Consider the following 17,831-nt stretch of genomic DNA (forward strand, 5'->3'; position numbering starts at 1 on the left):
GCCACTGTCCCACTCAACCAAGGTATAGACAGGCCTGTTTGTCACTGTCCCACTCAACCAAGGTATAGACAGGCCTGTCTGCCACTGTCCCACTCAACCAAGGTATAGACAGGCCTGTTTGCCACTGTCCCACTCAACCAAGGTATAGACAGGCCTGTTTGTCACTGTCCCACTCAACCAAGGTATAGACAGGCCTGTCTGTCACTGTGACAACCATTCATCTAAACATATTGTCAGAACGCAGGAAACACGAGTCCGGCTGACAATCTGGGCGTGACTGTTCGAGATGTTGAAATTCATTCCTATTCAGTCTATACAAGACATACATACCACTGCGTTGTTCATTACAGACGCCAGTCTTGACTGTAGCCGGAACACCAACCACAACACCCCCGTTCATTCTGTTTTACTATAGGCATTGTTAATTGTTCACTCACTTTGTTCAGTTATTGATCATCTTGTTCCTTCTTCCTGTTTAGTCACAGACAAGCTGTTTTTCATTTATTTATTTAGATATCAATCATGCAATTAGTTAACATATTTACCTTCTACGGAACGATTCATTTATCTATCCGCAGTATTGTGTGTGTGTTTGTTTGTTGTTTAACGCCAATAATCCAGCTGCGAGTTTATGACGGATGATACGATGACATGCATCAACCAAGTCGGCGAGTCCGATCACCCGATCCCATTAGTCGCCTCTTATGACACGCATAGTCGCCCGTAGTCTTTGAAAACGGGTTTTTAAAAAATAATTTTATTTATTCAAAAGAACCTTTTCTCTTCTCAGGGAAACTAGAATTGCTTTAGTTTGATCTCAACTTGTCTAGGCTTTTAGTATGGCGCAGGACTAAGTCGACCGCAGCATGTACCAGTGCGAACATTTATTCATTCACTCCATGCATCCTGGTTTGTCATAATCTGGAGATAACATGCATATTGCCGAGAGGTTCATTTCTTATATATACAAATATGTATAATTGTTTCATTTTTTCCAATGCTCTTGTCCCATTGGAGTACATCTTCACATTAACACAATTAGTATAATCTAATTTGTTATGCATAAAACGTCTTATTTTCCATTGCTACCACGACCGACAAAAACGAAGTATTTGCCTAGCTGGACGTTCAATCAAATATACGGGTTACCTTAGGCTAAAACAGGAAATGTTTCTCACACATCGACGCGTCACTTTATCAACACATTTTTATTACCGATAAAAAAATATAGATATATTTAAGAGTTCCCGCGTCATAAAAAGCATTCTCTGTTATCCATAAAATAAAATGCCTGACAATACAAATGTATTGGAGGTTATTCAGTGTGTGCCCAAATGTGTTGGTTTGTATTCTTAGTGGAGAAATATAAAACTGTTCCTTCCACACTTTTGTTTTCATAACTTTAAAAAAAATAAAAATAGGTCATACCCTCTTTCTCACTATTAAGAAAATGTGCCCGAGAAACAGTTATTTTTATGCAGCCCAGAGACCGTCGGTATAAGGTCTCTGTGTAGCCTTATAAACATATACCGACATGAGAAATATGCGCTTAAGTAAGTAGCGAGCATGCGCTCTACCGCCCGACACTCGGCGTAGCGCCAGTCACGATGCCCGCGGCCGAAGCGAGAACATTTACCTTTGAGGCGGAAGATGGGGGTCTCACATTTGACCTATTTAGCATTTCAGAGTTGACGCGAAAACAACCCTTCCGTCATGGCGATGATAAGTCCCAATGATGAAACGTGGATTTGTTGGAGACAGAAGTTAGCCATGGACGGTGGATGTCGGCGTGTTAATATTCTATGAGCGTTTCTGTTTTGCGCACTTCGCGACAACACACCTGAATTATAGTTTACAAGCCTTCTTCATTACGAGAACCAAGAAGCTAGGAATAGTCTTATGTGAAAATATATGTCGACAAAAACATACATGTAAACGCGATTGCCTCTATTTTCTTACGTTGTTGACATTCATCTATTTATAACGTGATAGCGGAAGGCGCGTCACAACAGAGCGCGGCGAGCGAGTACAACTTTTATGAGTAGTTGTTTCTTTAGTAGCATCTGTGTGTGCCGAGTGAGTGTAGACGTGATTAGATGATCTTCGCCGTAAAAACACGACAATCAGAAGCAGTTGTGTCCCTGCCGGTGACCACGCCAGCCATGGAGGGGATGAGGTAGAGATGGCGACAGTGAATGGAGACGAAGGGGTTGAGTCCCCACCACCTCATCTACCATGGGGTTTATTTTGTGAACAGCATGCGAAGGCCGCAGCTCAGGAGTTTGTGCGATCCTTCCTCTTATATCAAAGGAGTTCCAGTTTAACGGACTCTCGGGACCCCTGTGATTATTCCCGAAAATTTGTGGAATGTTTTCAACGTCAATTCGCCCTTGAAATTCGTAGATCGTCTTTTGTGTTAGATCAGAGTGCTGAAGCCAAACTGATTGTACCCGAGGAAACCCCCCCTCATGAAAATGGCTCGGCTGATTATACTGACCAGGACATACATCTCGAAGAGGCTAGCCCTTCCAAAAAAACACACAAAAGTCTACTACGCAGATTATCATTTAAAAACATTCGAAGAGGGAGATTATTTAAGCAATCTTCAGACGAGCTTGATGTATCTGACAATAATCACAGAAAACACAAGCACAAACATGAGAAATCGAAACAAGGAAAATTGACGAGCAAATCCGAGGGACAAATCGAATTGAAAAAAGAGGGGGTTGTCAATGTTCTCAGCGGCGAGGATTCTAAAGGAAAATCCAAATGGGAGCGGACACGTTTAGTACTTCTCAAAACCACAGGAGGATATTTGCTGGAATTTTATTCACCCCCTAAGGTAGGCAGCGTATTGTGATGTAACCGGCTGTGTTTACCAGCGAGACCCGCATTCCTGGGGATATCGCGGCTGTTTACCCAACCGAGGTCGAGATGTCACAAATCGGGTTAGGTTTATAACTGACAACGGTTCAAGACTGGGGTTTATTTTAAGGGCTGTTTATGTGTGCAAGCCTCCCGAATATTTGGAGGACCGCTTTTCCGTACACATCCCACATAAGTCAAGTCAATCTTGTCACTGCATGGGAGTTCTCCCGGATAGGTCGATATTGGCATTCATGGCAGCGGGGCTTCGTCATTCACAACTCTGCCATTGTCCAATAATCAAATTTACTCGAGTACAACCGACTTTGACCGTGGTCCCTGTTTACAGTGTTAATCCGAATGGGAACGATATTGTCTGGCTAAACACCACAATTGATAACACATTCCTATAGGCTGATGGGTGCGCCCCACGGGGCATAGATCAGCTGTTTTTCAGCAGGAATGTTGTCAAATATCGCGGCCTGGGCTGTTTGTCATCCCATCAAGACAAAATTATTATGTCAATTTTCAACAGCTTGAAACATTGGTTTCATTCTTCAATGCTAATGCATGTAATGGCAGGATTTGATGTGGTCCAGGGTGGTTTATGGGAGCTTTGCTACATAGTAAATGATTATACTGTTCACATTGTTATGTGAAACAATGTTGTAAATGTCACAACATTAACATTATGCAAACTATTTTTATTGTACAACAATGCTCTCTTTGGTTCAATATTTTTATCATCAACTATTAGTTACATATATATATATATATATATATATATATATATATATATATATACTGGTAATGCTTTGTTGCAGTGTTTTTCATGGTTGTAAATATGTGCATATTTTGAAATAGGCAAAACAGTACTGTTTATTCATCTTATGCTACCATCAAGCATTATTATGCCCTTAGTTATAAGTCGCTTTTCAGAATATGTCTGATAAGGTGATTCTGAAACATTCTGCTTAGTGGTGTTAATTGAACCCAATTATGCCTTACACTATTGGTCTGTTCTTATTTATTTACATGCTTCTGAAACTCTTTTAGTTGTTGTTTCAGCCGCTAAGTGTTAATCACTGGTAGTTGTTACATACTATTGTCTATTTGGCTTTTTAACACTTGCTTCGAAAGGCTGCATCAAATCTTATAGTAAAAATTAAAGATTTTCTTATTCTGCAAGATTTTATTATCTATAATTAATGTTGTAGTTTTGCAAATGTTACTTGTATTTCATTATGACAGGACCAATAAAAAGGAAGGAGCTTTGAGGCTTGATTGCTTCACTGAATGTGATAGAAATATCCTCTGAATAGATGAAAAAAGAAAATCCCAAAATAATTCTTAACCTTATTTGCCTGCCAGGGACACTTTAAACTCCAAGATACATCCGTGACTTGTTATATTTGAGTTGTTACAGGGTTTGTATTGGGAATAATTTTGTATATTTGGGGAAGGATACCATTAAAGGGACCACATGGTCAATCACCATTTAGGAGATATTGTTAACTGGATGATTAATGTTTGTGTGCTGTATGAGTGAAACAATGATTAATTGACAGGGCACTACATCGTCAGTTTTAAAGCTGTTCAGTTCAGTTTTTGGTTATTTTGGAGGGATGACATAGTGGATTATGAATCCACTCTTCTAATTAATACGGCCATGTGGCCCCATTGCTGGTAGCCTCCCCATTTATTTAAACATCTACTGAACAAAAACATTAGGGATCATGAATGATTTTGGGGATATTATGAAATTGTGTGCTAAGTCTTCGGTGCAAAAACATATCCCCAGAAATATTCCTGACCCTGAATGTTTCTGTTCAGCCTATATGTTATTGACTGATCCCAAAAGATTGGATAATATGCTTGCTCACTCCACTCCTTAAACATTTATAAGATAACAAAGCACAGTTTGACTGAATGTCATGACTTGGGGACAGGACAAAGTAAAATATACATGGAAATGTTTCTCATATTTTTATTGTCTCGGTCATGTGATATTCTAGGAATTTTATTACCAATACTATACTCCTAATACTTGAGTAGTTTGTAATTTTCGTTTATGTGTGAAAATGAAAAATCTTTCAGCTGTCTGACATTTGGCTGTAAATAGTCGAGTCTGGACCAGGCACCCAGTGATTGATATTATGGGATATTATCAACAACATTGGGTACAATGACATGGTGTCAACCAAGTCACTGAGCATGACCACCCCATCTGTTTAGTTGTCTTTCACGACAAGCCTATGAAATAATTTAAAAAAACAAGACAGATGGGCAGGTGACCCTTAAGTGTGGCCCGCTTTAAGACATTATGAATATTTAAAAATCTTTAAAAAAAGAAGACACAATTCATGTCTTGATTCAGTTGAAATAATGAAAACAATTACTCGATAATCTACAACATGTACAGGGAGTTATGATAAAATTGAATATGTAAGTAGTCTTAAAATGTTCTGCCAGATAGTCAGGCAGGTGGAGGGAAGCGTCATGCAGCCTGACAAATGTTTCCAGACATGGGCAGGGAGGCAGTTATTTTGGACACTGTTGAGGACCAATATTCTTATCTGGGATCCACACAATGCAGGATATATTATTCTATTGAGCTTTGTCGTAGCACTTGGACATGTTGGAGCCAGAAAGAGTGTAGTGAATGCTGCTTTAGCAGAGATTAATCTGGGATTCCAAACAAATTGCCCTTGGCATTCAAACTGGGAAAAACTGATTATTATTGTCATATTAGGAGGTATTTTAACACTGCATTCAATGCAATAGTGTAAAACTAAGCACTAAAGCCTTTTAGATCCTCTTTATTGCCTATGCATGCATTGCCTCTACAAGGCCTTAACATTGGTTATCATTGGTTTGAACTCTATGAATTGGGAAAATTTGTAATTCCAAATTGGGAAGTTGTACTGACTTGGGGTCGATAGTCGGCCTCAGAGCAGATCTAGACAAATCCGTGTTTGGTGCAAGGTATTTCATGCAGTCGTCAGTATTGATGCTGGAGCAGTATCATTGCAGCCTGAAGATAATGAATTCTGTACCAGATAAACCAGTGGTTGATAGCATAAGTAAGCAGTTCCTGCAGTCAGGATATGATGTTACAAACAAGATGGTTTGTACTAAAGAGCTATTCTCTCTTGTGACACACATGGCATACTGAAGACTATTCTGTTTTGTAACAGTCATGGAGAGTTATTGTGTCTTGTGACAGTCATGGAGAGGTATTGTGTCTTGTGACAGTCATGTAGAGTTATTGTGTCTTGTAACAGTCATGGAGAGGTGTTGTGTCTTGTAACAGTCATGGAGAGTTATTGTGTCTTGTGACTCATGTAGAGTTATTGTGTCTTGTGACAGTCATGTAGAGTTATTGTGTCTTGTGACAGTCATGTAGAGTTATTGTGTCTTGTAACAGTCATGGAGAGGTGTTGTGTCTTGTAACAGTTATGGAGAGTTATTGTGTCTTGTAACAGTCATGGAGAGTTATTGTGTCTTGTAACAGTCATGGAGAGTTATTCTGTCTTGTGACAGTCATTGAGAGGTGTTGTGTCTTGTGACAGTCATGGAGAGGTGTTGTGTCTTGTAACAGTCATGGTGAGTTATTGTGTCTTGTGACAGTCATGGAGAGGTATTGTGTCTTGTAACAGTCATGGAGAGTTATTCTGTCTTGTGACAGTCATGGAGAGTTATTGTGTCTTGTGACAGTCATGGAGAGGTGTTGTGTCTTGTGACAGTCATGTAGAGTTATTGTGTCTTGTAACAGTCATGGAGAGTTATTGTGTCTTGTGACAGTCATGTAGAGTTATTGTGTCTTGTAACAGTCATGGAGAGGTGTTGTGTCTTGTAACAGTCATGGAGAGTTATTGTGTCTTGTAACAGTCATGGAGAGTTATTGTGTCTTGTAACAGTCATGGAGAGTTATTGTGTCTTGTGACAGTCATGGAGAGGTGTTGTGTCTTGTGACAGTCATGGAGAGGTGTTGTGTCTTGTGACAGTCATGGAGAGGTGTTGTGTCTTGTAACAGTCATGGTGAGTTATTGTGTCTTGTGACAGTCATGGAGAGGTATTGTGTCTTGTAACAGTCATGGAGAGTTATTGTGTCTTGTAACAGTCATGGAGAGGTGTTGTGTCTTGTAACAGTCATGGAGAGGTGTTGTGTCTTGTAACAGTCATGGAGAGTTATTGTGTCTTGTAACAGTCATGGAGAGTTATTGTGTCTTGTAACAGTCATGGAGAGTTATTCTGTCTTGTGACAGTCATGGAGAGCTATTGTGTCTTGTGACAGTCATGGAGAGGTGTTGTGTCTTGTGACAGTCATGGAGAGCTATTGTGTCTTGTAACCGTCATGGAGAGTTATTGTGTCTTGTAACAGTCATGGAGAGGTGTTGTGTCTTGTAACAGTCATGGAGAGTTATTGTGTCTTGTAACAGTCATGGAGAGCTATTTTGTCTTGTGACAGTCACGGAGAGTTATTGTGTCTTGTAACAGTCATGGAGAGCTGTTGTGTCTTGTGACAGTCATGGAGAGGTGTTGTGTCTTGTAACAGTCATGGAGAGGTGTTGTGTCTTGTAACAGTCATGGAGAGTTATTGTGTCTTGTAACAGTCATGGAGAGGTGTTGTGTCTTGTAACAGTCATGGAGAGTTATTGTGTCTTGTGACAGTCATGGAGAGGTGTTGTGTCTTGTGACAGTCACGGAGAGTTATTGTGTCTTGTGACAGTCATGGAGAGCTATTTTGTCTTGTGACAGTCATGTAGAGTTATTGTGTCTTGTAACAGTCATGGAGAGTTATTGTGTCTTGTAACAGTCATGGAGAGGTGTTGTGTCTTGTAACAGTCATGGAGAGTTATTGTGTCTTGTGACATCATGGAGAGGTGTTGTGTCTTGTAACAGTCATGGAGAGTTATTGTGTCTTGTAACAGTCATGGAGAGCTATTTTGTCTTGTGACAGTCATGGAGAGGTGTTGTGTCTTGTAACAGTCATGGAGAGGTGTTGTGTCTTGTGACAGTCATGGAGAGTTATTGTGTCTTGTGACAGTCATGGAGAGGTGTTGTGTCTTGTAACATTATACAGGGTGAGAACTATGGGAGACTGTTATGATTATATGTTATATAGCAGCATATATACATTATACAAGGTGAGAACTATAGGAAACTGTTGTGATTATATGTTCTATAGCAGTATATACACTTTATACAGGGTGAGAACTATGGTATACTGTTATGATTATATGTTGTATAGCAGTATATACACTTTATACAGGGTGAGAACTATGGTATACTGTTGTGATTATATGTTGTATAGCAGTATATATAATTTATTCAGGGTGAGAACTATGGTATACTGTTGTGATTATATGTTGTATAGCAGTATATATACTTTATTCAGGGTGAGAACTATGGTTTACTGTTGTAATTATATGTTGTATAGCAGTATATATACTTTATTCAGGGTGAGAACTATGGTTTACTGTTGTCAGGTTGTGATTATATGTTGTATAGCAGTATAGATATACGATACAGGCTACTCAGTGTGTTCACACCGTTGTTTGTTTGTGCTGTGATAAGACACCTTGTGTCAGCAGGATGTAGATGAATCTCAGATACAGGATGTGTGATGCAGGCTATCTGTACGAGTCCGTTGTTGCTGCTGCAGCAGGTTGATGCGGATATACCTAAAAAGGATTAGGTGGTCAGGCTCAGTGGTTGATTGCATGTCATTGAGCCCCGATGGAGTGGGATGGTGCTCATAATATCAGTCACTGGTTTGTCCTGTCCGGATGGGATCCTTTACAGGGTGTTGTAGCTGTATTATTGCTGACTGTGGTGTAACAAACAAACCAGTAAAACTGTGTAGCTACCAGACAGGTCCCTGTTAGAATGGCTGCTTCATTGGTGTTAACAGTGTAGTTTTATACATTACTAAACTAGTCCCCCTTAAACATGTTAAAGACTTTTTTTTTGTATTTTCAGAATATATTAAATATCAAGTGTAGTTATATATTTATGACTCACTTATCATGCTTATACTTTTTCTAATGTTATCTAAATTCAACCTAGAGACAATGATGTTGCTGGTAAATGTGCTGTATCAGTACAGTAGTAATTATTTATCTCAGGGATATCTGTTCCATGTGATATCCAATCAGAGTGATATCTATTTCTACTTTGGTGATAATGTTCAGTGCGATATCAGTTCACTTCAGTGATCTGTGTTCAGTGTTCCTCTGGGGGAATGGTGCAGCCCTGATTGTATGATCTTGACTTTGCTGAGCATTTGCCCTGAAAGTTCTGGTACAATATGTATAATGCAATACTTTTAAAATAATATCATGAGTCAAATATTGCGAATATATCCTAATTTTGATATAACCGAGAAAAGTGAAAGTGGGTTCTATTTTAGAATCATTTGTTAATATCAGATGTTATTTTTCTAAACACAAATATGATTAATTGAATACTAGAAATATGATATTGCTTAATATCAATCAATGCCAGTTTGTAGATAATTTTGATAAAGGCTTGTATTGATACTGTATGAAATTTGATGTTCATATAAAACATTTGATAATACAGTGGTGCATTGTTGCATTGTTACAGTCTCGAGAGCTTTGATGCAGATGCCCCTCCATCGATTTCTATAGCTATATCATGGATGATTGTTTATCAGATCAAGTGACAAATGTCAAACATTATTTCAACCAAATATTGTTGTACATACAAATTGTTTTGTAAGTTTTACCTGTAAACAATTTTTTTCTGCCCATCAATATGAATGGTCTTCACCTTCCCTTGTTGCGAGATCGGCTGTGATGTAGGATATTTTTACGTCTCCTGCTTACATGGCAGTTAGGTTAGCTTGATTCACCTTTCTTGTGTTACGAGATCGGCTGTGATGTAGGATACTTTTAGGTAATAGCTTGAAAGGTTTTTTTTTTTTTTATAAAGGTGTTGTTTTACTGGTTCAGATTCTTTTATCAATCTTGATTTTCTTCCTGGTTAGTGTGCATGCATTGTTTGGAATACTAGTTGGAGTAGATCCACGGTGGTACAGGGGCACCAGGTGGTCCAGCTCTGTCAATGATTGTGTGTCATCATAACAAGTAACGCTAGTCTTGTATCATGCTCTCATCCACTGGTTTTGTTGGCCCAGACTTGACTGTTTACAGATTGCTGTTATATACATGGAATGCTGCCGGCTCACACTGGCCTTAAACAGCAAACACAACAAAAACAATATGGCATCAGATACAATGGTGGAATCTGTGTTTGTGGACTGTCCAAATGACCTTTATTATTATGGGTAATAAATATGTACAATGTGACCCTATGATGTATGCCACAGTGATGCATGTTTGTACACCATGTCATGCACATTGTGGAATAGTCCAGTGATGTGACATTGAACACATTTTTGAGTTTTGAAAGGACATTTTTCTGCATCATACCGAGTTTGAAAATAATCATGCAGAAGACATGGGTACAATGTATGAATTCCTGCGATGATCCGGACTAGAATTAGTCTTCAGCAACTCAAGCTTGTTGTAAAGAGGCGCTGGTGGGATCGGGTGGTCAGACTCACTAACTTGGTTGATGCATGTCATCGTAACCCAGTTGCATAAATTGATGCTTATGATGTCAATCACTGGATTGTCTGGTCCTGACCCGATTATTTACAGACGTTAAGCAACAAGCAAACAAACAAAACAATGTGTGAAGCCCATTTGTGGTGAGTTAAACCATACTCACTCACTCTGAACATTTATACTGGTCATTTTCTCAGAATCTGTACCAATCTGACGAAAGCTGTAAATGACCTGTGACAGCAGCTATTGCAAACTCTGTTATTGAGGGATTCTGTCAGTCAACAATTGTGGAGACAAATTGCAGAATTTGCCCATTTTGTGTGATCAATACTCTATTACAGCACATTGTGGTGGAATGTTATCAGACAGACAATCTGGATGAGGGCATTATAGATATGCAAATTTATATCTGAAATGAAATTATACAATGATTTTTAGGTCATTTTTAAAGTTAATCTGCATGGTTTTGGTAAGATGGAAATGAAGTTTCTGTAAGGCATTTAGTCACAAAAATATATACAACTTGTACCACGTTAAGTTTGGGCATTTTTCATATTTACACAGTGTCTAGCAGAATTTCATTCAGAATTAAGAAAAAATATAATAAAATTTACAGAATGTTACAAAGAAATACTTCAATACATGAATAAGTCACTTCACTTATTTTGTGGCAGTGATTCTGTAGCTGACATGGGTGAAGATTGTGATATGTGATGTATGTACTATGGTTACATTTCACTTCCTTGTACACAGTACATCAAGTCTAAGCCTGCTACTTCAAGTTACAACCAACCTGGGTCATACAGGCTGTTGACTGAGTGCTTCTTGGTTACAACAGTTCTCACAAGTTATGTGATGAGCATTCCCCGCGTGTTGTAACACAGGAGGTGTAGAGTGACTGGTGAGTCAGCCCAGGTATACATACACCTGATACCAGCCTGGCTGCCACCGCCATGCACTGGAGCACCATGATGAATGGCCTGTTGTGATCACTTAGATTGATGAATAATATGTCCTGGGTATTTGTCATATTTGGCTCCCCGGGGATTCTGACACACCATCAGTGGCATGCTGTGTCCAAAAAGTCAGAATTCAGTGCCCCCCAAAATAGTTGTTAAATTTGTGTCTGAGCAGCATGAGCAGAACTTAATTATTTGTTTTGAAATGTAAAGAGCATGACACTTTTAGGAGCATGAGAAACAAGAGAGTTACTTTAACAAACCTTAATGAGATCACCAAATGAGTATTATAGCACCCTTAAATATTTAAAAGCATGTTCAAACTGACAAGTAGCTCATTGAATTTTGTGCTCAATAGAATAATGTAAAAAGACAATCAATTATGATTGCTGCATGTGGAGCAATTGGCTAGTTATGTATGTAATTTTGAGTGGCTTCTAGCTGTGTTGGCAAAGTCCACATGATCTGGTGCCTGCTTCAGTTACAACATACCTAGAAAAGCTCAGCTACTTCACCAGAAACATGTTACTCCACATTTGTCCACACACCTACAGCAAAAAGTATCATGAGGGACCATCACAATCTGTCTTTATCATATATTTATATCTAAGGAAAGGAGTGATTGTTTCAATATTAAACACTACGTCATGCACATACAGTGTTTGAAATTAAGAAGGAACGTCAGGGGAGGCTCCCTTGTCATAGCCCTATTCTTGATAAGGGTCCCTGGTTTGAGGTAAGGTAGGAGCAAACATCAGAGACCCAGGACCTAGGAGCATCCTCATCTTCAAACACTGGCATGTCTTCATACCTAACTCCCACCCAGAGATGTTGACATTGCCATTCTAACAACTCAGTGATGTATGTCAATCTGGAAGTTAATTATTCCCCTGATTACGTCTGCCATTACATGTGAGTTTGTTGCCTGGAACAGTAAACACCATTCACTTGTTCAGTACACACTGTGGTTGCTTGGTCATGTTCCTGGTGTTTGTAAAGGGCTTGATATTGTCTTCAAATAGAAAGGCGGGTGTGGATATTATAATTTAAGCTTAAGTCCAACCAGGAAGTAAAAGTCCTTTTCATGTTATGTTTGAGGTAAATGTTTTATCACACTGTCAAAACTTGGTGACCCAAATGATAAAGGTAGTAAACCACAGATCACATTCACCAACATGTGACTTGAAAGCTATTACATTGAGACATGACTGGTGTTTGACACTGTGTGAACTGTTGAACATTGTGATGTGTGTGAAGTACACCACAGTCAGTACCCTTAAAAAAATCCATGTTTGGACCAGGCCAACCATTGGGTAACTGCAAGAGACACCATCTGTCTATCCGTGTATGTTGGCACACAATCAGCTAGGCCATACATTGGATAACTGCAAGAGACACCATCCATCCACCTACCTGTCCGTGTACATTGACACACAATCAGCTAGGCCATACAATGGATAACTGCAAGAGACACCATCCATCCACCTACCTGTCCGTGTACATTGACACACAATCAGCTAGGCCATACATTGGGTAACTGCAAGAGACACCATCCATCCATCCAATTGTCCGTGTACATTAACACACAATCAGCTTGGTCATACATTGGTGTAACTGCAAGAGACACCATCCATCCATCCAACTGTCTGTGTACATTAACACACAATCAGCTTGGTCATACATTGGTGTAACTGCAAGAGACACCATCCATCCATCCAACTGTCCGTGTACATTAACACACAATCAGCTTGGTCATACATTGGTGTAACTGCAAGAGACACCATCCATCCATCCAATTGTCCGTGTACATTAACACACAATCAGCTTGGTCATACATTGGTGTAACTGCAAGAGACACCATCCATCCATCCAATTGTCCGTGTACATTAACACACAATCAGCTTGGTCATACATTGGTGTAACTGCAAGAGACACCATCCATCCATCCAACTGTCTGTGTACATTAACACACAATCAGCTTGGTCATACATTGGAGTAACTGCAAGAGACACCATCCATCCATCCAACTGTCCGTGTACATTAACACACAATCAGCTTGGTCATACATTGGTGTAACTGCAAGAGACACCATCCATCCATCCAACTGTCCGTGTACATTAACACACAATCAGCTTGGTCATACATTGGTGTAACTGCAAGAGACACCATCCATCCATCCAACTGTCCGTGTACATTAACACACAATCAGCTTGGTCATACATTGGAGTAACTGCAAGAGACACCATCCATCCATCCATCCACCCATGCATATAGCACACGTGTGCGTATTATACGCGAAAAAATAAGTCTTGTGTACATTGATCAATCGGAAGGGGTGCCAATTGGGATTGTTCACTAGCCAATATATCAGCAAATATGGCTTATTAAAGCGGGGTGCTTATTATGTCAAATACGGTAAGTGGTCAGACATGTTGATTGTGCATGAATTGCAGTGTATCCTCATAATAATATTAATCATTGGTTTGTCTGATCAAGATTTGATTGATGTGATATACCTAAATATTGCTGACTGGCGATAAAACCAGTAGCAAATAAATTGTGCCCGAAACCTTCACAGGATCATCACGATCATGTGTGTGTTTATCCAAGAATAAAAGCTCCAATAAATCACAAGTTAAATATATATACTACAGTTATAACAAACTCAAAGGGACTGCTAATTTTAGTTTGTTATAACCAAAGTTTGTTATAAGCATATGTGTAGCATATGTACAGCAAATGTACGGGACATGAAGAACACTTATATCCATCAGATCGTTATAAGCGCGTTTGTTGTAAACATATTACTGTATATTATAATATATGCTACATCTTGTACACTTTGTTTCACACCTTAAGGGGTGGTTGTGTAGCTGCTGTAGGTAAGGTGTTCACTTGGCACAAGGAAGACCCTGGTTCCATTCACTACATTAGTACAATATGTGATATTGCTGAGTAAAACCCTACTCACTCACCCACACTTTTAATGAGCAGCTTATTTGATTAATCTGTACATCTTACTCACGTTTCAGGTAAGAAAAATTTTCTCACGAGATTTTTTCCTGAGGTCTTTTCTTTTTTAAACTCTTTTCTGTCATTACTCGTAAAGTGAACAGTTACAGTGTTTTTGGTTGATTTTCGATTAAATATGCGAAGTGGGATCAGTTATTTTCAGACTGTCTCAAAACCAATCCTAGTTTTGATCGCCTAGTTACGAGAGTTCAACATTGAACACACTATTTTAGAGGTTTCTGGACAACAGTAAAGTGTGAAATACAGTGGCACACATTGTAAGGTCAGGTTTCCATGGTAACAGGATTAAAAAAACAGTGGTGCTCATAAGGACATTATTCCACCTTGATTAAAGCCTATGAATATTGAAATTTTGAATCAAGTTATTTACAGGCAGCTAAGCTGGAACTACTAGTGTATTGAAAAATAGTCCTGTTATATTTGGAAGAAAAAGTGAAGTGATTTGTATTGAAGCAATGATCATGACATGCTTGTTCGCTTGAGATTTTCATGGATGTAGTTTTGTCGGCCTTTTAGGTATCACATGGGCACCCTGTTGTATAGGACCCACAGTGGTATCACATGGGCAGCCTGTTGTATAGGGCCCACAATGGTATCACATGGGCACCCTGTTGTATAGGGTCCACAGTGGTATCACATGGGCAGAATGTTGTATAGGGCCCACAGTGGTATCACATGGGTACCCTGTTCTATAGGGTCCACAGTGGTATCACCTGGGCACCCTGTTGTATAGGACCCACAGTGGTATCACATTGGCGCCCTGTTGTAAAGGACCCACAGTGGTATCACATGGGCACCCTGTTGTAAAGGGCCCACAGTGGTTAACAATCTGTTGTTAAAGGAAAGAAAAGAAAGAGTCAAGACAAGACAATGAGTCCAGGAAGGGAAATATATGTGGCGTTGTCATAAATCACATTGTATTTAGTTAAAAGGGTTATGAGGTGTTTTCAGGCAGGGAAGAAATGTTATAATATGTTTGTCACTATAGGGTTAAACCCATGAAGATCTGGGTAGAGAATAAGAGACTAGGCCTTCAGCAAACCAATCTTGTCGTAAGAGGGGACTATGTTTGTTTTAGGAGACTAACGGGATACGGAGGTGAGGCTTGCTGACTTCATTAATGCATATCATCGTATCCCAATGGCGTAGATCGCTACTCATGATGTCAATCACTGGATTGTCTGGCCCAGACTTGATTATTTACAGGCTGCCATCATATACCTGGAATATTGCTGAGTGAGGCGTTAACCAAGAAACCAACACTGTAGGGTTATGGGGTGGTTATAAGGTGTTTCCTCCATCAACCAGGTTAGAACTGGTTTACAGCAACTTATGCCTGTTATATGGGGCAATTATGTGGATTGGGTGGTCAGGCCTGGTGCCATAGTACCCTGACAGTGTTGGACAGTGTATTTATAGGTTGCTGTCATACCGTAGGTATATTGCTGAGTGTGGTGTGTGGACAATACACATACAAACTATGTGTAATCGTGGCAGAATATGTGGTCAATGCCAAAAAACAAAGGGAAATACTGGGGTTTGAATGTTGAGGCCCCAAGCCTTGTTTACTGTTACCAGAGGGTTATGGTAAGGATCAGGGTTTGAATGTTTGGGCCCCCAAGCCTTGTTTACTGTTACCAGAGGGTTATGGTAAGGATCAGGGTTTGAATGTTTGGGCCCCCAAGCCTTGTTTACTGTTACCAGAGGGTTATGGTAAGGATCAGGGTTTGAATGTTGAGGCTCCAAGCCCTGTTTACTGTTACCAGAGGGTTATGGTAAGGATCAGGGTTTGAATGTTGGGCCCCCAAGCCTTGTTTACTGTTACCAGAGGGTTATGGTAAGGATCAGGGTTTGAATGTTTGGGCCCCCAAGCCTTGTTTACTGTTACTAGAGGGTTATGGAAGGATCAGGGTTTGAATGTTGGGCCCCCAAGCCTTGTTTACTGTTACCAGAGGGTTATGGTAAGGATCAGGGTTTGAATGCTGGGCCCCCAAGCCTTGTTTACTGTTACCAGAGGGTTATGGTAAGGATCAGGGTTTGAATGTTAGGGCTCCAAGCCTTGTTTACTGTTACCAGAGGGTTATGGTAAGGATCAGGGTTTGAATGTTGGGGCTCCAAGCCCTGTTTACTGTTACCAGAGGGTTATTGTAAGGATCAGGGTTTGAATGTTGGGCCCCGAAGCCTTGTTTACTGTTACCAGAGGGTTATGGTAAGGATCAGGGTTTGAATGTTGGGCCTCCAAGCCTTGTTTACTGTTACCAGAGGGTTATTGTAAGGATCAGGGTTTGAATGTTGGGCCCCCAAGCCTTGTTTACTGTTACCAGAGGGTTATGGTAAGGATCAGGTTTTGAATGTTTGGGCTCCAAGCCTTGTTTACTGTTACCAGAGGGTTATGGTAAGGATCAGGGTTTGAATGTTGGGCCCCCAAGCCCTGTTTACTGTTACCAGAGGGTTATTGTAAGGATCAGGGTTTGAATGTTGAGGCTCCAAGCCCTGTTTACTGTTACCAGAGGGTTATGGTAAGGATCAGGGTTTGAATGTTGGGCCCCCAAGCCCTGTTTACTGTTACCAGAGGGTTATTGTAAGGATCAGGGTTTGAATGTTGAGGCTCCAAGCCCTGTTTACTGTTACCAGAGGGTTATGGTAAGGATCAGGGTTTGAATGTTGGGCCTCCAAGCCTTGTTTACTGTTACCAGAGGGTTATGGTAAGGATCAGGGTTTGAATGTTGGGCCCCCAAGCCTTGTTTACTGTTACCAGAGGGTTATGGTAAGGATCAGGGTTTGAATGTTGGGCCTCCAAGCCTTGTTTACTGTTACCAGAGGGTTATGGTAAGGATCAGGGTTTGAATGTTGGGCCCCCAAGCCTTGTTTACTGTTACCAGAGGGTTATGGTAAGGATCAGGGTTTGAATGTTTGGGCCCCCAAGCCTTGTTTACTGTTACCAGAGGGTTATGGTAAGGATCAGGGTTTGAATGTTGGGCCTCCAAGCCTTGTTTACTGTTACCAGAGGGTTATGGTAAGGATCAGGGTTTGAATGTTGGGCCCCCAAGCCTTGTTTACTGTTACCAGAGGGTTATGGTAAGGATCAGGGTTTGAATGTTGAGGCTCCAAGCCCTGTTTACTGTTACCAGAGGGTTATGGTAAGGATCAGGGTTTGAATGTTAGGGCTCCAAGCCTTGTTTACTGTTACCAGAGGGTTATGGTAAGGATCAGGGTTTGAATGTTTGGGCTCCAAGCCTTGTTTACTGTTACCAGAGGGTTATGGTAAGGATCAGGGTTTGAATGTTGAGGCCCCCAAGCCCTGTTTACTGTTACCAGAGGGTTATGGTAAGGATCAGGGTTTGAATGTTTGGGCCCCCAAGCCTTGTTTACTGTT

General features: G+C 40.3%; 1 protein-coding gene across 2 annotated transcripts in view; it reads left to right on the forward strand.

Annotated features, from left to right (window-relative positions):
• The first annotated feature begins 1,980 nt into the window (after positions 1-1,980).
• LOC139456441 (SH2B adapter protein 2-like) overlaps positions 1,981-17,831 on the forward strand; it is a 46,158-nt gene continuing 30,307 nt past the window's right edge. For both annotated transcript variants that reach the window (XM_071238152.1, XM_071238153.1), the window contains exon 1: positions 1,981-2,842. In XM_071238152.1, the coding sequence (XP_071094253.1) occupies positions 2,183-2,842 (660 nt within the window). In that variant the 5' untranslated portion in view covers positions 1,981-2,182. The remainder of the gene's footprint in view (positions 2,843-17,831) is intronic.

Source organism: Haliotis cracherodii, unplaced genomic scaffold (genome assembly GCF_022045235.1).
Source record: "Haliotis cracherodii isolate W230 unplaced genomic scaffold, xgHalCrac1.p SCAF_11, whole genome shotgun sequence".
Lineage (NCBI taxonomy): Eukaryota > Metazoa > Mollusca > Gastropoda > Lepetellida > Haliotidae > Haliotis > Haliotis cracherodii.